This window comes from Parasteatoda tepidariorum, chromosome 12 (assembly GCF_982258835.1).
Source record: "Parasteatoda tepidariorum strain Cologne lab strain chromosome 12, Ptep-v5.0, whole genome shotgun sequence".
Classification (NCBI taxonomy): domain Eukaryota; kingdom Metazoa; phylum Arthropoda; class Arachnida; order Araneae; family Theridiidae; genus Parasteatoda; species Parasteatoda tepidariorum.
In genome coordinates, this window is record NC_141766.1 from 65,600,826 (window position 1) to 65,626,791 (window position 25,966).

General features: G+C 30.9%; 1 protein-coding gene across 2 annotated transcripts in view; it reads right to left on the bottom strand.

The window, feature by feature from the left end:
• The window catches only part of LOC107445643 (disintegrin and metalloproteinase domain-containing protein 10), a 79,273-nt gene that overhangs the window by 17,782 nt on the left and 35,525 nt on the right, over positions 1–25,966 (bottom strand). For both annotated transcript variants that reach the window (XM_043046195.3, XM_043046194.3), the window contains exons 2-4: positions 15,040–15,172; positions 8,803–8,924; positions 1,713–2,414 (exon numbers count right to left, since the gene is read on the bottom strand). In XM_043046195.3, the coding sequence (XP_042902129.2) occupies positions 1,713–2,414; positions 8,803–8,924; positions 15,040–15,172 (957 nt within the window). The remainder of the gene's footprint in view (positions 1–1,712; positions 2,415–8,802; positions 8,925–15,039; positions 15,173–25,966) is intronic.

Genomic DNA, 25,966 nt, shown 5'->3' on the forward strand with positions numbered 1-25,966 from the left:
GAAAAGTCTAAGTTTGAGTTTTGATATCTAAAAATAAAAATAGCTTTTGATGTCAAAACTTGGATCCATTAAAAAATTTTTGTTAAAATAGACTTTTCTTTATTAATAAATAATTGTAAAAAGTGTTTTGTTAAAACGAATTTTTAGGAATAAAATAAGTGCTAATTCTATATTAAATTAGGTAATAACGACCTAATTTAATTTGTATATGAAAATGAAAGTTTTCTAAATCAGATGAAAAATGTGCGGACTTACAAAGTCTGAGATATTTCTGCTAACCACATAATAAGTTCTTATTAAAAAGAACTAGTATTAAATTTTTAATAAAATAATGAAACTTGACTTAAAATGAGTTCATAATTTAAATTCTATGTTAATAAATAGATAAAAATGTTGAAATAAAATATTTACTACCTATTTTAAAAGTTCCAGGTTTTGTTCAAATCATTTCAGGAACCACCAATGCATTTCTTACTACACTACTGTGTGGTAAAGCAAGTAATGATGTCTTTAAAGGAAACTTTGCATTTCTACAAAATTATTAGCTAAAGAAAGTAAACAAAAACTTATCCAACAAAAAATAACCATGCAAATTTATGAAAATAAAATAAAAATAGAATACATAAGTATTTTTTTTTATATTACAAATGCATATTTAGCTATAAGAACAAAATTTAAATCATTTGTTGAACATAGGTTAAAATAAAAACTGGCTAAATCTTATAAAAGAAGCTGTAAAAGCAACACATGAAGTAAATAATAAACTAAACTTTTATGCAAATGATTCTTTTTAAAAATAAATTATAAAATCCAAACTTTTAATTATAAAATCAAAACTAAAAATAGATAAATAAACAAATATGAAATAATTAGGCTTCCAAATTGATGCAAAGGTACTAATATTTTTTTAAAAAATGTTATGTGAAATAGTTGATTATGGTATAAACATATTTATGATGCAGATATATTTGTCTCAAATATGACTAAAGGAGCTTAACTTTAATATAATTTCTTAACATAACATTAACTTTTTATGTTTGAAATTTCTACATTTTTTATGCAACTTTTATTTTTTAAATTTCTTAATTTTAATTCTGATTGATAAGTAGTAGAAGTAGGTATTTTAACATTTATAATTAAATAAAAAAAATCAGTTTCAAATTTACAAGATTGACTCAAGGACTAGATAAAGTAATTTTTTAAAACAATTTATTGTATTCAAAAAGACTGTGGGTAATGTACTTGTTTCAATTAATGCAAAAATTGAAAAGTTGAGATGGCTCAGGGGATAGAGCGTCTACCTCCTTATGAGGTGATCCAGGTTCGTATCCCAGCAATGGCTGGTTGATACGAACTCTGCTCCTGCCTCTAACCAACCAAAGTGATAAAGTAAAATATACTTAATAGTAGACGGGTCATGGATTAGAATCCCTTTATCTTTGGGAAATTGTAGGAGGTTTTTCTTTTCATGTAGAACAAATGGGAGTTAGTTCCATCAAAAAGTCTTTCACGAAGGCTAGTTTGTCCCAATGCTTGTGACATTTTCTCCCACTTTTCTAACTAATTTATGTTATTTTATGAATCCGTAAAAAATCATAAAAGACTTACATCAAATTTGATGCGGGGTATCAATTAAAAATATACAATTTTTTTGTGTCTCCACATTTAAAAAGTATAATACAATAAATTATAAAAAAGATGAGTATAAATACCTGTGTTTTTATATATACCATTCACTTTCTGTACATGGCGAGTCATAGTTTCAATACAAGCTTCCTCACTTCCCATTTTCTGATAAAACAGATGATCAGCTTGCAAGTATAACATACAAGTACTTTTTTGCGGATCTATTGCTATGTGTCTATCAGTTCTGTCTTCAGACCAATGTGTTCTTTGATTGGATCGAACTCCATACCGTTCAGAATCACCATATCGTTCAAAATTACGATAATGTAATGAATCCCCATCCCTCCAGTATAAAATATCCTCATATGTTTTTGATGATAATAGAGTCCGAGAATGATAGTTAGTCCGGATATGATGAGTTTTATTTCTTAAATGACGAAAATGAAATTTTGAGGAGAGTTTCAAAAATAATGGGAATTCCAAGGAACTATTGTCTTTGCGATTTTTATGTACAACCGAATGTGGGAGATCTGATGATGATGTTATATGATGATGTAAAAATGGACTTTTATCATGTTTATGTACAGATGAAGGTGATTTGTGGGTTATATTTCCAAGAGGAAAATGGACGTCTGATAATCGATAGATGACAGAATGAAAGAGCTGATGTGAATCTGGAAAGTATCTTGAAGACGGTTCAATAAAATACTGTTCACGCTTTGTGTTCACGACAGCATCTAGCAGTCCATTTGATGTTATTACTCCTTCTACTGATGAATCCTCGTCATCTGCAGAATAGAAAAAAAAAGATTAAAAATTTTATTTTATCTATACAAACAAAGAAACTTTTGATGACAAATTCTGTTTTCCCTCAATTGGTAATTTACAATTTAAATTATGAAAAGGGGAGTTCAGGCAAATCCAGAGTAAACCATACATTTAAAATGCTGAAAAAAAATTTCAAAATAACCATCCATCGTTTGTTTGCATTTTGAAAACTTAGAATTACCTTTGGGGGAAAGTAATTGCACAATAATTTATTTATTGCTTTATTAAAACTACATACATTTGTAGGCTTGTGTGCTCAATTTAGGCTTATAAACCTTTGTCAAGTAGAAGGACAGATAGATCAATTCAGAAAAGGACATCACAAAGAATACATCCAGGGCTATGGCGGGATTTGAACCCGCTACCTCCAAGCTTTGCATAGCGATTGGCGGGCGATACTGCTTGGCCTGGGAGGCCCCCTGCAATAATTTATTCCCAGAAAAAATGTAATCTTACAGCAAAATCTTGCGGGAATTTTCTTTTTATTCTCACGCAAATGTTTATGCTAAAAACCTTTTATCAAAATGCAGCAAAAACATTGCAGTTTCAAACCTTTCATCCTAAAAAGACTAAAAATTATTTTTAAAGCTTTTTCTAAAAAGTATTGTCTCTTAGGTGAAATGGTCATTTAGGTCCATAATGGCATTTAAGCTGGTGATGAGACCAAATTGCATTGTCCATCAAAATTTCATGACAAGGTGAATTTCAGCTGAGCATACAAGAGGTTGCGGAAAGAAACGTTATAATTAACTAGATTTAAGATAATTTTAACCTAAGACTAGTCTTCATTCAAGGAATTTTTCATGCTTAAGACAATCTTGATTTAAGGTTTTTATATCGAAGGCTGTTTTCCTAGGTTTTGGAATAGGGTAATGTCCGTAGAATTAAGCAGATTGTCACAGGTCTCGTTTTAAGATTAGAAGGTTTACACATAAACCACATAACAAACCATTTTAGGTTTACATTAAAAGCTTGTCTCACAATGGGCTGGTCGTTAAGACACGTTTCCCAGCAGATCAACGAAGTCAAGCATCACTGGCTGCGGTCAGTGTGCGGGTGGGTGACCACTTCGATCAGGTCTGCGTATGGACCGAGGGTGTGGGGTATTGGTCTTTGTTAAACTGTGCTACCGTAAAGTGCTCTACTTTGCGTGCATGTCGTCGGGCTACTGAAGGGGGGGTGCTATCCCCTCTGCAGAGGTGTGAAAAATTGCCTGTCTTCGGATCATCGACAATAGCCCATTGTGCAGCTCTAGTGCGACGTAAATGAACTGCAATAACAAAAACATTAAAAGGTTTTGGTTGAGTGAAAATAAACCTTATTTTTTTATTTGGGATTAATTTAAAATTTTGATTTTTTTTTAAAAAATTCGATTGCAAGATTAAATGTAAAAAATTTATGGACGGATAATACAGGATTACGCAATGGAGGAATGTAAACCTGCAATATTTTGTTTGCATTTTAATATGAAATTTTTTTTTCCATTATATTTCAAGATATCAAAATAGAAACAAATTATGGATGGGCAACTCAGGATTGCGATTTAGGGCAATGTAATAATTCAATAATCAATGCAATAATAATCAATCGAGCAATAATTTCTGCTTAATAATTTGAAAAAATTTTTTTCATCACTTGATTTGTCATGGTTTACTTTAGCTCACTTTTTCAATACTTAATTTTAAGTTACTTATGTAGATGATAGAAAATTTGCCATATAGGATTTATCCCAAGGTATAGCGCTCTCCTAAGAGTATCTTTTTGTCAAACTATGATTTTCCTCTTTTTAATATTACATTGCAAAGAATTATATGTATACCAATTCCCTATATTTAAGATAATTAATGTTTTAATATATTTTTGCTTCGTTTTTTTTCTTAAAATGTATTCTATAGAAATATTAAACCCAATTTTAATTTGTAAGATTTGAAGTTTTTTTTTAAAAAACTTGTCAATTATCAAAGATATTTACTGTATGGAAAAAGTTGAAAAATACTTAAAACCTTCAATATAAAAATTCGATGTCTAGCTTCATGAAATATATTTTAAAGAGTAAATTAAAACAAAAAATGCTTCAAAATATTATAGTTAACTTATAAATAGACAGTTGGCATTTACATAATTCTCCATAGGTTAATTCTAATTCTTTTCCATAGGTTGATAAGTTAATCCATGGAGATGGAGGAAGTAGAACCAGATGATTTCTTAGGTGAATATTCAAACATATCAACTCCAAAATATTATAGTTAACCTAATAGACAATTGGTATTCATATAATTCTTCTTACTTGAGCTACATTTACGGGCTATTGTCCGGGAATCATTCATAATGAAGATCCAAACACAATACTGTTGTAAGCACTGCCATGACACCATTCTCCGCTTAACCATGAATAGGCATTTCGAAACTGGCCATATTATTAGACGCACTATAAGATTCTCTGTAAAATTATAATTATCAGGTGAGTATTGCAGTATTGTTTTTACTTGGATGAAATCAGTTTGCATTTGTTTACCCTCCTGTATCAATTGTGATTAACATTGCAATGCAATATGTTAAAAATGAATACAAATAGGAAGTATATAAAAAAATCTCCCGAATTAAAACCCATTACATTTATGTTTAAATATAAAAAAAGTATTGCCTATAAACTCAAGCAATTCATGTAATAATTAAAAAACTACAGTGTGCTTAATAATTTGATCTAATTATTATAATATACTAATATAATGCATGGTATAATAAATATTCTACATTTATATAATATATCGTCTACTTTGCCCAATTGATACACTAACGTAAACAAGTGCAAACCGGTTTCAGTGACGTAAAAACAATAAAGCTGTATAGTATCAACTGATAATTAAGATTTCACATAGAATCTTATAGTGCGTCTAATAATTTGACCAGGGACTGTATAAAACAATGCTCGCAGCTTTGCATCCACTATTTTAATAAAAAATATTGGTTTGGGTCTCGCTTAATTTGCCCTCAGATAATCTCATGTTGCTGTAAAGTTGTCTTATGTACTAGTTTTACTAGTATGTTTAATAATCGTAGTGGTAGTTATGCCACAGTCACCATGAAAGCATAATCTTAAATTTTTTCTCTGTTAGCAACTCTAATTTTAGACGAGTTAAGTTACTGAGAAGACTTTATCTAGTTTCCTAGACAGAATGCAAGGAATATTACTTTTCTATCTCTTTCCGCTTTTCTTTAACATGATTTTTCAATTCCTTAGGAGCACTGAGTATGAGACTAAAGTATAAATTTTCGCTGTCGATTTTTACTAATGGAATCGGGATAGAAATTAAAAAAATACTGCAATCCACATTTTTATTTTGTATATCTGTTAATGACAAAAAATAGTTATTATCTTAATCCCTAGGCAAATATTGACAGATAGGCTCGCTTAAAAACTATCCCAGAAAGCATGTAACCTTACGGCAATCTTGTGTAGGAATTTTCTTTCTATTGTCAGGAAAATGTTTGTACTAAAAACCTTTTTTCAATAAAACAAAAATATTAGTTTTAAACCTTTCACCCTAAAAGGATTAAAAATTATTTTTCAAAGCTTTTTTTAAAAAAAATATTATCCGTAATGACGCTTTAGCTGACGTCACACCAGCGATGGGATCCAATTGCTTTGTTAATTAAAGTTTCATGACAAGGTGGATTTTAGCTGAGGATAAAAGACGTTGCGAAAAGAAACCTAATAATTACTTAGATTTAAGATTATTTACACCATTAGACTAGCTTTATTTAAGGATTTTTTCAAGCTTGAAAACCCTAAGACAACCTCGATATAAGGTTTTTATATAGAAGGTTGTTTTCTAAGGATTTTGGTTTGGGTAATGCGCGTAGAATAGAGAAGATTGTCACAGATCTTGTTTCAAGGTTAGAAGGTTTACACGTAAACCGTATTACAAACCTTTTTAGGCTTACATTAAAAGGCTTTTGTTGAGTGAAAATAAACCTTATTTTGCTATCTGGGAATTGTTTTTCAAATTTGCGCTTATTTGCAGTTATTTAGATCTAAGAGAAACAGTATAGTTCAGTCATCAGGAATTAGCACTTGGCTCATAACGTGGTATCCGACAATACTATTTCGCTATTTTTGCGAGAAGGATGTGAACAATCCTGAACGAGGTTGCTAATCGGCGATCGCCTGACAAAAATATTTATTTTGCAATCTTTACGTGCATTTTTTTAACAATAAATATTTCATAAATTAGATTATATTTTTCTTTTGTGAGTGAATAGTTCGTCCTTTTTGAGACATTTTACAGGTAAAACTGAAGTTTTTAAATTTAAAATATATTTAATTAGCTAAAGTAAAGAAAGGTATAATAGCAGATGATAAAGCGAAGTAAGTGACTGAAAAATAATTTACTGTTTGCGTTTGGCGTGCATTTAGGGTTGTCTCAATTTCAAGCACGGAGACGTTTCTAGGGGTGATTGTGAGTCCAAGTCAAAATTCCGGAAAATTTCTTGAGTTAAAAAAAAAAAATTTAAATAAGTTTATTTTTCCTTTTTCTCAATATTTCTTAGTTTACTTAAAATATATTTACAATTTTACAAATACCTATACCATTTACACATACCTATGATGACCTGGAGAAGTAATTAAAATTTACAAATATATCTTTTTTTCTTGAGTTTATTTACTACCACTGATTGTAACCACTACTTACTGATAAAAAATGAATATTAATCATGATTATAAGCTTATAAAGTATCTCTCTGGCTCTCCCTTACAAACAAATAAAATAAACAGTGTTTTTAAGCTCCACCTTTGAAAATTTGATTTCCGGAAACTTCTGTGATCAATGATTTTTTTAAACGTCTGGACCTTCAATCTCCGGAAACTTCCGGATCACTGTTAGCGAAAAATCCGGAAATCTGGATTTTTTCCGGAGCACAATCAGCCCTGCGTTTCTCCTCCTACTCCCGCGATGAAATGAGCTCTTCGTCCGAGGAGGTGGAGCCAAATGCCAACTCCTGGTGAACGAACTATAATTCATCATTGAAATATCTTCAATTCACAAAATCACTCATTGACAAATTTTTGAATATGAATGAAATTTTCTAACTACTTTTTTTGGACTTGATATTTCAGAGCAATTATAATTTTAATAATCTATGAGATTTTTTTTAATAACTATTAAACTATTTTTTATTATAAAAAATATTTTTTTTATTATTAAAAAATACTAGAATATATTTTAATTTGTAATCAGAGCGTCAGAAAAAATATAAGCCGGTGTCCCACTTGAGTTAAAGATTTTAAAATATTTTAAGTTATCGAATACAGTAATATCGCCATCAGTGATATTTACCGATGCCGATAATCGCGGTAAATATCCCAGAAAGCATGTAACCTTACGGCAACGTTGTATCAGAATTTTCCTTCCATTGTCACAAAAATTTTTGTACTAAAAACCTTTTTTCAAATGAAGCAAAAATATTGCAGTTTCAAACCTTTCATCCTAAAAGGGTTAAAAATTATTTTTAAAGCCTTTTTTAAAAAGTATTGTCACTTACGCTTTATTAGAGAAAATAAACCTTATTTTGCTATCTGGGTATTGATCATAATAATAATCGAATTAAACACTATCGTGATAATTATTGACAATGATGCTGACGTAGGTGTTGAGTTTGACTAATTCGCAATACCTATTATTAATTTTAACTCATTGTCTTTATAAAATTTCGATCAAGAAAAATATTTAAGGAAATGTTAGAAAAGATGTTTGTTCTTGAAATATCCATTGTAATGCAAATTAGCTTCATTGAAAACTATCGCGATATATTGCGAAATATTGATATTTCCCGTCATAATATTGCATTCCTAATTACGGCATTACCCAGCATTCGTGTCAATCCAAAACATTAGTAAAATTAAGTTTATTTTTTCCCTATTTGAAAGTTTAACAAATGGAACTACTATTAAAACTATTCTACTAAAAGTGTAAACATTTTAATACGCAAAAAGAATCATTATATCTTCTTAGTAAATCTTAAAAAAGAACAATCGAAGTTAAAAATACTAACTAATGCAAAAAATAGTCACGCTAAAATTCAATCGAAATAACTATTTTAAGCATCCTAAAGCTCAAAAATAAATTTTATTGATTTCTGAGTATCAAATTGCAGGGCAGTTTTTATAAACATTGGTTTGTAATCACGCCATTCTATTACTTCTTTCTATTGCAAGAATAAAAATTGATTTTAAAGTAATATCGCTACAGCGCCTGCTTAAACAATAATTTGTTTACAGTTGTGTAGTCTTGTCAATAATCAATCACATGCATTTCTATATTATAAAGTAAAGAAAGAAAGATTCACCATCTAAATGGCCTTTTAATACTTTATTCATATCATAATCAAAAATCCCTCTACTAGATGATTCAAACAAGACATCTGATGCAAAAATAGAACTTTCTGATTTCATTCTAAGTTTAAAGACTCTGCAAAAATAAAATATACATTAGACAAACATATAAAATACAGCATGATTATAAAATAACATTTGGTTATTTACTTGAGATACATTTACGGGCTATTGTCTGGGATTCATTCATAATAATGATCCAAATACAATACTGTTGAGCACTGCCACGACACCTGGATTTTCACTATTCTCCGCTTAACCATGACTGGGCATTTCGAAACTGGCCAAATTATTCGACGCACTATAAGATTCTATATAAAATCTTAATTATCAGGTGATACTATACAACTTTACTGTCTTTACGAGACTAAAAGCGGTCTGCACTAGTTAACGTTCGTGTATCAGTTGGTTAAATAAAACGATATACACTATCTGGCCATTAATGACCGGACAACCCTCATTTCGGATACATGAGGTGCTAGTATCAAGTCAGTAGGGCGTAGGGCCGCCACGCGCCCGAATCACAGCTTTAAACCTTCTAGGAAGGCTATCCACTAGGTGTTGGTACACGGCGGCAGGTATTGCCCGCCATTCCTCCTGGAACATGGCAAAGAGTTGAGTGGTGGTTTTGGGGCGTTGTGGTCTGGCCCTCAACCGGCGCTCCAACTCATCCCAGAGATGCTCAATTGGATTGATGTCGGGACTTTGGGATGGCCAGTCAAGCTCTTGCACCCCCATTTCATCGAACCAGTCCGTGATGGCATGTGCTTTATGAATGGCAGCGTTATCGTGTTGAAACACAAACGGGCCATTACCGAACAGTGCTTGCCACAGGGCATTCGGTGCTTGCCACAGGGTGGGAAGCACCGAATTGTCCAGAATGTCTCTATACCCTTCTGCGTTCAAGGTTCGACGCACTAACACCAAGGGTCCAAGGCCAAACAATGAGAAACAGGACCACACCATAATTCCTCCACAGCCGAACTTCACAGTGTCCGGTCATTAATGGCTAGATAGTGTATAATATAAATTCGACAATTGGATAAATTCGACGATATATTATATAAATATAGAATGTTGATTATATCAAGTATTATATTGGTATATCATAATAATTAGACCAAATTATTCAATGAACTGTAGTTTTTTAATAATTATGTGTTTTGCACGAGTTTATACGCGATACTTTTACATTTAAACTTACATGTAATGAGTTTTTATTCGGAAGATTTTTTATGTACTTCCCGTTTGTTTTTATTTTTAACGTATCGCGTTACAATGTTAACCAATTGGTACACTAACATAAACAAGTTTAGTAAAAACAATAAAACTGTATAGTATCACTTGATGATTAAGATTTCACATAGAATCTTAGAGTGCGTCTAATAACATGGCCAGTGACTATTTTAAAGTCCCGTCTTTATGGCAGTGAATCAAATCCCAGTCTAAGCCGTGGTAGACAATAAATAAATAAACTAACAAAAAATAAAAAAATTGGCTTAAAATTTTGAATAAAGGTATAATGGTTAGTGTTGATTATCCACCTTTTGCGGTTACGATAACAGGAGGATTTTTAAATATTCATAGACGTCTCAAAGAGCGAGAAAAGGGTATTCTAAAAATTTGAGATATAACAGCTATTCAATGCACAGTGATTTGCATCTTTTCATTTCTGTCTAGCGTCACCACTATTTATTTCGATTTGATCTCTTGTTGCACACGCATATCGCTGCAATAGCGGCACAACTCAAAAAATCAAGTTTTGGGTTTAACGTTTTTATTGCATAAGAAATGCTTTCGTTTGCTTAAACGCGTTGAATTATCAAGTTGAATTATGAGTTGTGCAAGTATTGCTGCTAAAAGAATGAGTCTTTTCATATTTACACCAGGTCTTAGTCCAAAACGCGTGTTTTTTTAAACTGTGCCACTATTGCAGCCCATGAGCGATATGTTACAATAGGCTTATAATCTCTGCCTCTGTTCATATTGAAAATACAGTTCCAAGTTAAAGTTTTTACTGTGAGGATAACCTTTCAACAAAAAGTAACGGATGATTTTATTTGAAAATTTCAAAATTTTCTAACAGTAATTGTAAGCGTTAGCGCTGGATAATCTTTTCAACAACGCTCTTGAGGGGCCTCCCTGGCCGAGCGGTATCGCCGGTCCAAACGCTCTGTTAAACGTGGAGGTAGCGGGTTCGAATCCCGCCGTAACCCTGGATGTATTCTTTGTGATGTCTTTCTCTGAATTGTTCTATCTGTATTTTCTACTTGACAATGACTTATAAGCCTATATTGAGCACACAAGTCAGCAAATGTATGTAATTTCAATAAAACCAAAACCAAACCAATGCTCTTGAGCGCCTATCTTATAAATATGCATCTTTATACAAAATTTTATTTCATTCCCTCAAATTACACGCTTAACAGGGGTCATATCGCTGGTTCAAAGTTAAAACGACACTTCTCATTCAAACAACACTAATTATATTTGCAGAAGTGTCGTTTTAACTTTGGATCAGCGATATGTTTATTTTATAATCATCTTGTATGTATTAAAGAAATTTAAAACATGTTTTGAGAAAGTGTGTCCGATCAAGACAGTATAGGTAGATTTTTTACTCGCAATGTATAAAAACGACCCATTAATAATATTTCTGAATTCTATGACTATTTGTTTTTGAGAAAAAGATAGTTTTTTCTTATAGCCGTCGTTGAACAGCTGACCTAATATTTGGGTTTATGACTACTAATGTTCAACTACGTAGCCTTGTAATTTTGAACCCAATTCAGAAGACAAGGGAACACCTGGATAAAGAATAGGGAGAAGTTTTGCCTTCGTGGAGTACTTTTTGATGGAACTAACCCGCTTTAGTGTTACATGGAGAGGAAGACCACGAGAACCTCCCACGGTTAGTCTGACGGCAGGGGGACTCTAACCCATGATCCGTTTACCACTGAGGATATTTCACATCAGCACTGTGGTCGGTGCAAGCCGGATGCGGAATTCGTGTCGACCGAGATTCGAACTCGGTTCACCTTATTGGAAGGCGAACGCTCTACCCCCTGAGCCATCGCGATTCAACAAGTGTTTATTGTATGGAAAAAAGGATTTTTTAAACAAAAAGTAGTACTTAGACATAGCCAAATTATTAGACATTAGATAACGCCAAATACGTTTTCACTTTAAAATAATTTATTTTGAATTGATTGTAAATCGTATTGGAAAGCGAACGCTCTGAGCACAGGCCGCCTTTACTTCCCAGGCGAGCCCATCGATCTGAAGCCGGGTGGGCTTCAAGTCGGCACTTTGCATCGACCTCAGTTCGTTACAATAAGAGTTCGGTGTCTCAACCACATACTTCGTGGCTCCCAATTCAGCTATTAAACTAAATAATTAAAAGAAATAATCTTCCACATACATCGCGGCTCCCAATTCAGCTATTAAACTAAATAATTAAAAGAAATAATCTTCCACATACATCGCGGCTAGTACCGCAGTGGACTGATCGTTAAGACACGGTTCCCAGCAGATCACCGAAGTCAAGCATCACTGGCTGCGGTCAGTGTGCGGGTGGGTGACCACTTGGATCAGCCTGCGTAGGGACCGAGGGTGTGCGGTATTGGTCCTGGTTAAACTGTTCTACCGTAAAGTGCTCGACTTCGCGTGCAGGTCGTCGGGCTACCGAAGCGGGGGTGCCACCCCTCCGCAGAGGATCAAAATTGTGATGGCATGTCTTCGGATCATCCTCAGGGATGTTTCCCAGACCGTCGCCAATAGCCCATTGTGCAGCTCTAGTGCGACGTAAATGAACAACAACAACAACTACAACAACAATTCAGCTATTATACTAAATAATTAAAAAAATAATTTTCCACATACATCGCGCAGCATTTACAATAATTAGTATATATAAAAGAAATAACGCTTGAAATCATTAAGATTGAATTTTAGTGCGGGAAAATCCGATCATTAGATCCAACGTTACAAAGATTTTACATTAAGAGTATTACCAATTTTTTTGAAAAAAAAAATGCAAAAAATCACATACTTTTTTATTTTATTAATAAATACAAGGAACTAAAACAAAACATAATACACAAGTTCTAAGTTGAAATTTTAATTTTTTATGTGTAAAAAATATTTAATTTACCATCCCAAATTATCTCGGGCAAATGAAAAAAGTTAAATATTAATCTTTGTATGTGTTCACATCTTCATAATCTGAAAAATCATCTGCATAACTTTCACTTTCGCTCGCAAACGTCTTTTTTTTTTTAATTCTTTTTTTATGTAAATTCATCAAACATCGTATATACAATTATACAAAATGCGTCTGCAGTCCCACAAAAACCTACAAAACAATATTGGCAAACTTTCAATCACGGCAGATTATTATTACTTTTTGTTTCGCTTTGGACCGAAAAAAAGCGTGATAAAACAAAACGTATTGACGAATTCTGCTAAGCCCGAGTTTACTCGGGATAATATTTTCAATATATACATACCCGAGGTAACTCGGGATAATCAGGGAAGCAGTTAAGATGAAGTTTACTGAATAATTTTTTAGCCAAAACAAGTATTTCTGATCTAAATGATATAAATTTAATTTAAAGCAGATTTTAAATTGAAAAAAGATATTTTAAGGTATTCGTAATAAAAATGTTCAAGTTTTGTAATTTTTTTAAAATTTAAAAATAAATATTAATTTGAGAGTACTTTCCCTCAGCATCAAAAAAAAAAAATTCTAATATTCATAAAAAAGAAAATTAAGTTAAAGATTTAAAATAACCTATTTTAGTACTTTAAGCGTAGACGTAATTAAAAAAAAACATTCTGAAAAATTTCCACGATTCTAATTCCGATTAAAAAAAAAACTCTTATACACTTACAATTGTTTAATAAGCAAAGAAAAAGTAAATCTGTTTGAATCTTTGAATTGAAAGAAAATTATATGCCATTTGCGAAAATATAAATCCAATTATTTAAAAAACACGCAGATTAGATCATTTCTTCTAAAATAAATAAAAATGAACGAATATTCGAATTTTGGTATAAATAGCCAATTATTTTTCGATGTTTCTTATACTAACTTATTAACTTGTAAATTCTATTTGTATAACATAATTGAATATTCTTGAAAAAGTATTCAAAGTAAGTACCAAAGAATCAATTTTGCACATTTAAGAAAAACTTATAATACGAGTAAATTTAATAAATTCATTTGTATTGGGTTAAGCGTAAAAATAATTTCAAATCGATATTGTCACCTTTAACTTCATTGTCGTTATATTGCAAATGAATAGTAATACAGTAGAAACAAAACAAAACAAAGCTGGGGCATAAAATAAATTTTGTTGACTAGGCTATCTCTTAATTGAAATTAATGGGATAATACAAGATTTACAATCAGTTGTCAGTCAGTCAGAATGTCCAGTCAGGTTCGAATCTATGCAATGTCTGGTCGGTACGAATTATGCTCCCGGTCGTACTAACCATACCCCTGACGTAAAAATATCCTCAGTGGTAGACAAACAATGGGTTAGAATACCTTTGCCTCTCGGATAACAGAGGGAGTTTTTCGTGGTTTCCATCTCCATCTAAAGTAAAAGCGGGTCAGTTCAACAACACCTAGAAGAGAGAAGGCCTCTATACGTGCTACCATAAAAAAGTAATGCGATCCTTTAGTAGTCTGAACGTCGAGATATCTTTCAACTTACCCCTCCGCGCAGTTTAGTATCGCGAATGTTTTTATATCTTTCTTATCCCATCCCCACTGCGCAGTTTATATTTCATTACGTTGAACTATTAAATTGAACCACGCGGAGGACTTTTCTCGCTTAGGTAGTGTTGATTAATACATCAAAAAGTCCTCTACAAAGGCTAGTCTGTTCCAATACTTAATCCAGGAGTTCCCTTGTCTTTCAGGTTATGTTTAAAATTTAAAAGCTACGGCGTTGAACATGATAGGCGTAGACCCAAAAATGAGTTTGCCGTACAACACCGGTCCAGTTAATGTATATGTTTGTAAATTTCAGCAATCTTTGTGAAAGAATGAATTTATAGTTGATAAAACCATAAAACTTGGAAATATTACAAGCTACATATTTTTAATATTTTTATGATTTCATTAAACGTTTTTATTCGAAAAATAAATTTAGTTAAACAATTCTTAAAAATGGTCTACTTACTTATTATGTGCTGTGAACTGCAACCGAATTTCAGATTTAGGAGAACGTTTGGACCGATAATTTTGTTCATTCAACTGTTTTTGGCTATAAAATAAGGGTTCGAAGTGAAGAATGAAAGGATTTAATCCAAGTCCTAAAAACAAAATTTTTTTTTACTAAATATAAACATGCAAATATATAAATTGAAATATATAAATTGAAAATGATTGCAAATAATGTAAGACAATTTGAAAGTTATTCATAAACCATTAAATTTAAATGTAGATATTTGGCTCAAAGAACAGTTTTCAAAAAAGAAACAATTTTTACTATTTTTTTTCTCAAGTGGTCAGAATAAAAAACTGGTGCAAAGAAATCCAGTTATGAATAGCGAAATAGAAATCGATATAAACATTCAAAGCAGGAAGAAAATTCTTCTAAAAAAGTAAAACAAACGTGATTTAGTCATTTTAAACTTATTTTTCTTACGTTATCCGCGGTACAGGGAATATAGAAGTTGCTATATCAAGTATTAATATTATATCTGTAGGAGTAGAAACAAGTTTGTGATAAAAACGATCATTGCATAGTTATAGTATTAATATTATTTTATTGAAGTTAAAGAAGGTTTAAATTTTTTTTGCGATAGAAATAGTCATTGAAAATTGATAGTATTCCTAACAATTCTAAAGGAGTTAAAGCAGGTTTTATACATTTAATTATGGATGGTGTTTTCAATATAAATGTAAACAATAACACTCTCGAGCTCCTTATCTGCTCTAGTTCCGGTAAGAAAGTTTGCAGCTGCTTACTACAGCTTATTATGCGAGGTGATATTTTCAAACGGAAAATTTTATTTTCAATAAAAGAAATAAATTGGATAATTTTTGAGCTCAAATCTGCCGTATTTCGTAAGATATTAATGTTATTAAGTAATTCTGGTGAGTTAGAAGTTAAAATTTGTTTCAGTTATTTACAGATATATTGTTAAAAAAGGTGACATAGTTGCTAGATTTTGAGAAACTCGCTTTTTTTTTTTTTTTTTGCAATCCTGATTTGGTCTTTTTTCATTTGTTTATTACTGTTTGTTCGTGTTGCAAGCTTAGCATCGTCTTACGTTAGTGATAGTATATTGAAGACTTAGAATTTATTGTAAATCTCTAATTTATTTATTATTACAGATATATAAAATTTGCAATATGCGTTGGCCTCTAAATAAGGATGGCAGTTCAGGAGTGTAACTGCAATAATTAAATATAAGTTTTTGTACGTCTGTAATTTATTTATTATTACAGATATATAAAATTTGCAATATTTGTTGGCCTCTAAATAAGGATGGCAGTTCAGGAGCGTATCTGCAATAATTAAATATAAGTTTTTGTACGTCTGTAATTTATTTATTATTACAGATATATAAAATTTGCAATATGAGTTGGCCTTTAAATAAGGATGGCAGTTCAGAGAAGTGCATCTGCAATAATATAAGTTTTTGTATATCTGTAATGATAAATGTAAACTTGTCTAGAAAACTAAAATAATATAAAAAATAGATTACGCATTCTATAGTCTTAAATAGATTTTTAATAAACTTTTAAACTGTTTAAGGGAGTTCTAGTAATGAGCTTCAAGGATTACAAACATCAAATTTCCATTTAAAGAATAAATATACAAAATGCAAGATACTATAAAAATAATCAACACAAATAATAAAAATAATCATAAGAATATGATGTTTAAACCAATTATTAAGAATATAATGTTTAAATACCAAGAATATAATTTGGAGACCAATTTCCAAAATGGCATATTTTGAGCAAAGTAACAGAACAGTTTAAACAAAGTAACATAATAACAGATCATTTAAATGATGATTAAAATGAGATGAAATCAAATCCGAAGAAGAATATCTAATAGACTACATTTAATATTACATTTTAGATTGCTGACGGGTAACTCTGATGATTTCTGAAGTTTTAAACATCTGTTTAATGGCAGAGTATTGGATGAATATTGAAATGCAATTAGAGCAACATGAGCAATACGGTAATGGGGTTTCCGCCGAAAGGCTTATTAGATGTCAAATATAGCCACTGTAATGATGCTTATAAGCCGCATGGCAGTTGGGAATAGAAGATTTGTAAATAATTAATAGGAAATATTTTACGATTCATATTTCACAAAGTTTATTACAACAGTTGAAGAAGAATATAATTTGATATATACATATATTAATATATATATGTAATTTGCTTCATACTTTTTCTACCAAATATATTTTTAGAATTATTTTGTTCAAATAAGCACTGTTTTTATTCTTTTCTTCTTGTTTTTAGTAGTTAAATTAATTCATCGATTTTTAAGGCATTTTTTACTTTTGCTCCACGTCGGTAAGCTTGTTTTCTGCTTTCTTTTATCTTTAACTCATTTTCAATTGCATTTTTATTTTTTAAGCGATATAGACGCATTATAAAGAATAATTTTTATCTTAGGATAATTATTCCTTACTTGGAAATATCGCATTTACCATCGGAAAGGAATGAGTCTTCATGAAAACTTTTACGTTTTCCCATTAAAAATTTTTTTATTTTACTTTATTTTATAATTCCTTTTGGCGTGATTATCTTTGATTTTTGCATATATTCTATTGTAATTTATTCCCAATCGTATTCCCAAACAATTATTATGATTATTCCATTAGAACATGTTATCGTATGATTATAAGTGCCAATTCTGATAAACAAAACGGACAATTAGACGAACAAGGATTGACTCAACTTTGGTCAATAATGAAAAAACGTAATTTTTTCATATTTCTCTCCCCTTTTCAAAAATCTTGAACTGCAGGCTGTCTTTTTCTTATTGTTGGCAATATTTTATTGAAGAAAAGGTGCAATGTTCAACACCGTAGTTTTGTAAATTTGAACCTAATCCAGAAGACAAGGGAGCTCCTTGATCAGTGTTTCCCAAAGTGTGGTACGCGTACCCCCAGCGGAACGGGAACAATTTAGAGGGGATACGCGTGCTCATGCGAAATATCTTGCCACAAACGAAATTTGAAATTTTTTTTATTTAAAAACAAAGCTAGCCATGAAAATTTACGATTACTTATTTTTCTATTGGCTATTTTTTGCAGAGTTAACAGTTAATAGTTAGTGGTGTCAACAGCCAGTTGTGATTTTTAATTTTTGGGCTATTTTTTTATAGTGAAAAATGTATTCATATTTTATTAGTGGTACACAGCGTCACAAAAAATTTAGAAAGGGTACACAAAAGTCATAAGTTTGGGAAACACTGTTCTAGATCAATCGTTAGGCCATACTACCCGGAGGATTTTTTGATGTGGCTAACCCGCATGTGACGTTACATGGAGAGGAATCTCACGAAAACCTCCCCCGGTTAGCCCTACAGATAGAGGATTCGAACAAATGATCCATCTACCACTGAGGATATTTTATATTGGCGCTATGGTCGGTACGAGCAGGGAGCAGAATTCGTATCGACTAGCCAACACTGTGATTTGAACCAGGGTTACGACTGGGAGACGAGTGCTCTATCCTCTGAGACACCACGTCTCTATAAACAAAATAAACAAATAAGTTCAATAAATTGAATGATGAAATAATTGTTTTCCTCCCTGAAGCCATAATCTATAAGAATTCAACTTGAAAATAAATGACAGTAATACCTAGACATTTTAAAATGACCCTTTTAGAAAGACGAATAGATTTGACAAATACGAATAAGTTCGAAGTCATAATATAAACGGTAGCCAAAAGAATGAACCAAAAGGTAAAATCCTTACAAGATTGAAACTTGGCGAGAAAGAGGTGGCTGAAAGAACAGTTTCTCTCCCTCTTGTTGTCATGGCAACACTTTAGTCAATGATTGCAATCTCGATTGAATTTATGCCATCCCTATATCTCCAAGTAAGCCAAAAGCCGGCGGTGCTGTTATGGTCTGGGGGCGAATCTTCAATCAATAACGAAATCTGACAACGACACTTTAAAGTCGATGCTCACGATGCTTAATTAATTTATTCTCACGCGTTTTCAGCTTTTTAGCTAATGACAGAGGGGGAGTGGTTAGGAATACCAATCAGCGGTTGGTGGGGGCACTTTTCAGACAAAACGAGATGGATTTTAATTGCTAAGGGATAGCAGAGTTAATTAGTTGAACTTGGTAGGATAGAAAGCATCTCTCTACTACGACGTAATAACGGATGAAACTTCGGAATTTGTGACGGAGAGGGAGGAGTTGATGATAAATGAAAAGATCATGTTGACAAACATGATCTTAATTAAGGCTTGTCGGAACATTTCGTTTAATTTCACTCGGTAATTGTCAACTTTATGACAATTTAAGAAAAGTTGCGAAATACGCATAATGATGATTGGCGAAAATGTTAAAATGGTTAATTCAGCAATAAAGTTACAATTCTATAAATTCTTTATTCAAAAGTATTCATTTAAAATGAAGCAGAATACTCTGAAGCATTGGAATTCAGCTAAAATAGTTTTATAGTGTTTTTTTAACACCAAGTATTCCAATAATTTTGTTGTTGTTGTTGTTAATTTACGTCGCACTAGAGCTGCACAATGGGCTATTGGCGACGGTCTGGGAAACATCCCGGAGGATGATCCGAAGACATGCCATCACAATTTTGATCCTCTGCGGTGGGGATGGCACCCCCGCTTCGGTAGCCCGACGACCTGCGCGCTAAGTCGAGCACTTTACGGTAGCACAGTTTAACGAGGACCAATACCGTACACCCTCGGTCCCTACGCAGACTGATCCAAGTGGTCACCCACCCGCACACTGACCGCAGCCAGTGATGCTTGACTTCGGTGATCTGCTGGGAACCGTGTCTTAACGATCAGTCCACTGCGGGACCCAATAATTTTCACATACTTGATAGTTGTTACTTGTTTTGGTTATTGGTTACTTATATTTTATGAGTCATTTAAAACACTAAACAATATAAAAATAATTTTACAATATCTGAAATTCACCTGTTCCTATCTGTTGATAAAATGTGGAACTCCTTCGTTTTTCGAGCAGCGATTTTCAAATATCGAACGTTTTTGGAACACCGAACACTCAAGCCTCAAAACACTTTTCCTATCGTCTGATAAACACGGGTATCACAACTACGAAGTACCCCAAGTGAACTTTCCCTTACGTTTTTAAGTCATGCTTAGTTTATAATACTGTTTGATTTTGAAAGCTTGTATACGTAATCCCGTTGATGTTTTAAGCAATGTATCTGATAAAAGCTCCTGTTCTTATTAAACTGTACATTCAACGCGATTCAATAACTTTAAATACCAAAAAACCATTTTGTGGTAGTTTTATACAAGCCAGTTTCTTCTTCTACAAGAAACTGGCTTAGGCAAAATGTTAATAACATAACAATACAATTTTTAAATATGTTTTATCTTCAGTTGTTATACCACATCCTACACTGCTAAAAATTTTCTTTCAAAAATTATGGTAAAATAACTGGCAGCTGTCTGTCCATCCGATTAACCGTTAAGTTTAAGGTAAAGAACATTTTTTTCCTTTATGGTTTTGAAACCATTAACAAAAAGTATGGTTATAAAACCATGGATACAAAACTAGGCTGTTTTTTAACCATTTACAACTAGCATTTTTCAAAAACGTACAAAAATATTAATTATTTTGCTAGACATAAGAGCTTGGCTTTTCATAAGGTAATGGGCATTGGAGAGTGTCGGACACTGGAAATTCTTCATGTGTTGAAGGGAAGGGAGGAAATATTGGGATGTCAACACTAGGATGCGAACTTGCCGGTCACGAGATTGACAGATAAGTCAGCTCGGCTATGATATATATGTACGCAGTTGCAAAGAACTAAGTAACTTCATTAGGAGGTTCTGTGGGTGCGATAAAATTCTGGTTGTTTAACCGTATTAGGTGAAAGAAGCTAATAAACAGTCTTTCTCAAACTTAACAGGTTGATTACCATTTTATTTATGGTTATTTTACAGTTTTGATTAAATATGGTTAAATAACCATTCAATAAATTGTTTTTTAACCATTTTTTCCGAGAAATTTCTAACAGTGTAGTCACTCAAGAATCTGTCCTGTCAGAAATCTCGATTGATTTCGAACTGATATGAATTTATTGATTAATTAAAACAAAACAAATTTGCTATTACAAAACAGATAGCACCAGTTTTGATATTTCATCCATATGCTAAAATTCACACTAAGTACAAAATAAATTAGTTTTTTCATATGCTCATTTTGTAGACATGACACAATAGTACGGAATGGCATTTTCAATTAAGTCTATTTTTCACTATTATACAGCATAAAAAAATCAGATATTTATTCCTATTTTTTGTTTTCTATATTACCCAATAAAATATTATTTAGATCAGCTCTTATAATTTTAGTCCCAGCCACAGCCACAAAAATTAAATACATTTTCCAATAAAGTAATAAATTATGGGTCCATCCTGATTTGGAGAATTGAAAAAATGCTTTTTTAGGAAAATGTCTTAAACTGTGTAGATGAAAATTAGAAAAAAACCAAGAAAATTTCCTATGGTTAACCCCGGAACTCTAACTCAATTTTCTACTTATTACTAGGAATAATTTATATCAGGATAATACGAATTTAACTCCCATAATTGAGGAAAATGCCAAGCAAATTTCTCATGGTCAGCCTCCAGGATTCTAATTGAAATATTTATCGACTGCTAGAAATAATTAATATCAGGATAATATGAATTCAACCCCCATATCAGCATAATAATTTAGAATAAGTTATTTGAGAATTTCGTCCAGAAAAACACGAAGTTTATAAGTAAAGCTAAATAAACTGTGCGATAACAAGTACTTTGTTTCGAAAGATGGAAAACAATGGATACATGTTTTATAGAACTAAACTAGTTGGAAGAAATTCTTCAGAAAATCATTTTAAAGAAACTTGTAAAATATTCTTTTCGCTTCAGGTTAAGAAGAAATAGTTTGTTGCTGTTTAGGAAAAATTTGAAACAAAGTCACTCCAGCCCCTGGAGCAAAATTTGTGCTTTTTCTTTCCTTTTTTTACAAAACAATTCGCTGTTTAAAAATACTTTATTTTTTGAATCTGTAGAAGCTAATCTCTTTTTAAATACAGACTAAGTAAGAAATATTATTAGTATTTAAATAATTATTAACGATTTTATAATGTTATTTGTTTTTAATAAAAAAATCAGTTTTCTCATAAAATAATAAATGCCTGAGAATGTTTTTTTTTTTTTTTACTGTTATTGAAGTATTTTTCATTTTTTAATATTTAAGCAACACGGTTTATTGTTATGAACATAAGCTTTGGTAAACGTCCATATGATATTTATTTTCAATAGAAAAGCAGAAGTTTTATTACAAAAATTTCATTTTTACTACATTTATAATATGCACTAGATACACGGAAAAAAATTCTGGTAAAATAACTGTACCGTATAGTGATGACATTTCTGATAAAAAAAATACATCATACTTGGTAATTTTTCCGTTTCAGTGGGCCAGAAGTCTATGATCTTTAGCCAAAAGTAAAAAACTAAAATATGTGTAGGCAGTTTTAATATATCCCAAATTAAGTATTCATAATCATTCCAAACATTTTAATTTACTTTTTGGACCGACGAGAGTACAATTTAATGAAAAATATGTTAAAAATTTTTTTTAAAATTTATTTATTAAATTTTTATTTCAGAAATATATATAGGAATTTCACCTTACTGTTACATTTTTATCAGAGTAATTAGTGTTAAATTATAGTACAATTTTTCAATTTGTTGGATTAGTTAATATTCTTGACAAACTTATAGTTTATATCCTATCATTTGACATTTTACAATGTTTGAATGACTTTCGAAAATTAGTTCCAAAAAGCTCCACGAGGCAATTAGCTAAACTTTTTTTTTGTTGTCTTCTTTGATGTTTCTTCTTTCGAAAAACCTGCCCCATTTTGCCCATATTGCAAAGGTGGACTAAATATACCGAAAAACAAAAATTATGTTTTTTATCTTCATGTGTTCGAGTTATTTTGTAATTAATTCACGTTATTTTATAATATTACTTCGGAAATATAATTTGCTTTTCATTTTTAATATAAAATTACGAAAATTATTATATTTTCATTGCTACATTTAATTATTTAAACGTACTATATTATTTTTTTATTTTTGCTCGCCATATTTCAGCCGCCATTTTGTTTGTTTGGGTATTTTTAGTGTATTTCAAAATTTAAACTATGAATTCAATTTACCTACACATAAAAAACTCCTAAATACAAATTTTGAAACAAATTTTATAGAAATACTAATTTTGCCCACGAAACCTTGGATGCTGGTCCACTGTGATATGATAACTATTTACGGGATACTCTAGTTTTCAGCTCTTATAACCACATACAGTCAGACCCCAATTTAACGAACCCCTATTTAACGAATTTCGCGATTTAACGAATTTTTCTTCAACCCCAGCAAAAACAGAGTCAAAAACTCCTAATTAACGAATAATTAACCCCGAATTATTTCAGCATCCGGAAAAAATATTTTTTATTAATTTTGATCAGAAAAATATTGCATTTTTTTGTCATTGGCAGATTCTAAAGGGAAAAAAATTTCCTGGGAGGAATAAAATAGAAAAAGTGCATATTCGTTTCAAACAAAAGAAAAGCCCGCAACGGGGAAAAACAAAATTCGTCGTGGGTAGGTGGGCAGAGTCAGAGTCATTTTCCGGGGGTTTGTCAAATGGATTATGAGTCAAACAGGAAATTCTTTTCTTATCTTAGATAGTCGTTTATAACTAGTAATTTTTAATAATACATATGTACAAAAAACAATTTTTTTTGAACCCCGATTTTACGAATGACCCCGATTTAACGAACAAAATTTCCGGTCCCGATGAATTCGTTAAATCGGGGTCCGACTGTATTTAGTATTAGCTACAAAATTGAAAAGTAAATTTACCGAATAAATAGTTTTATGCCATGCTCAAAGGTATTATTATCAAATTATCAAATTTTACCACACTTTTCACATTTTTCACTTATTATAAAGCCATATTTTATCGTTAATTTTACCAAATTCATTAACAAAGTGCTTCGGTAAAAATTATCGAGCTTTTTTATGGTCCGTCAGAGCCTAAAACACTATAAGTGTTCTAGTAGTTTTGACCATACTTTTTTTTTCTCAGTGTAAAAAGTAATGTTATAATTTGAATTGAGATCTTTAACGAAAATCTTTATAATGGTATTTACTTTTAACATGAAGAAAAAAAAAGCAGTTATATTACAAAACAATTTGCTCTTTAAAATACTTCCTTTATAATTGTTATCATAATTGTCATTATATAATATTGTTATTATAATTGTCAGCCTTATCGAAAGTATTTCTTAAAAAAAAAAAAATAGCTTTATTAGAAAATGACTGGTTTTTTAAAAACGAATTCCTATTAACTCCTGTAAACTCTGTTTTTCCTTTAGCGAAAAAGAAAGCAAAGAAATCTAATCTAAGGAAAATTATTATTTAAGTAAATAATCGCGAGTTTCAGTTTTCAGTTTGCATCTCTGCAATGCTTTTTATAATATAAGTTTTAACCGCTTCCCTCATTATATATATATATATATATATATATATATATATATATATATATATATATATATATATATATATATATATATATATATATATATATATATATATATATATATATATATATATATATATATATATATATATATTTCAGATTATGAAGATGTGAACACATACAAATATAATATTTAACTTTTTTCATTTATCCGAGATAATTTGGGATAGTAAACTGATGGTAAATTAAATATTTTTTTACACATAAGAAAATTAAAATTTCAACTTAAAACTTGTGTATTATGTTTTATTTTAGTTCCGCGTATTTATTAATGAAATAAAAAAAATATGTTGATTATTTTAATTTCTTTTCTCTAAAAAAGATGGTAAAGGAAGCCGTTAATTGAAAACAACTTACGATACCTGAACGGTTAAAGTTAGCTCATTTAAAAGTTGTCTTCCGAAGGCTTCGTCGTCATATGAAATGATGCTTAATTGCGAATAATATGCTATTTTCATAACTGATGGAAGTGTGCAACAGTTATTCATAACTCTTAGGATAAGTTTAGCCTATCTAAAGCTGTTTTTACTTATTCTAAAAGTGACGTCAAAATGGAGGAAAGTTACAATTTTATGGAAATGAAAAGCGTTTGAGGTCTACTAATTTTTTAATATGCTGTATTATCTGGGCTAAAAAAATTGGCAAAAACTGAGAATAAGGCAATGATTTTGATGATTTTAATCTAGGTGGAAAAATGTCATCAAATTGGAAATTTATTAAAACAAGTTTAATAACTTTCTTCACGGCAAGATTATATACTATATAGTTTAAAATCAACGTTTTGATTCAAGTGTAAGGCATTTAAGCAGTAGCTTTTTTTGTCTTCCTTGTTGACAAATCTTGGAAAAACCATGTTAAAAAAATGGTTTATGTTTTTACTAAATTATATTATAAAACTAATTTTCAGGAAAAAAAATAAATAATATATATATATATATATTGGATACTTGTTTTAACGATCAGAAAGAGTTAAGAAAATTTATATCAAGAGTTTCAGTTACTGCTTTTACAAAATTAGTTTAAAAAATTAAATATTAAAAAAAAAGTTTTATTACAAAACAACTCACGATTCAAAAAACTTTTACTTTCTCTTTGTAAAAGTCTTTCTACACCTTATGCTCACTGTAAATGAATAAATCAGGAACTTTATAGAGCTTTTTTGCAATTCTATTTATTTTAAATATAAAAAATTAATTTTATTGCGAAACAATTCAATTATAACGAGTGCTTTCTTTTTTTAAACTTCTAAAAGTGTTTCTTTTTCATAGTGTTCTGTTCATTA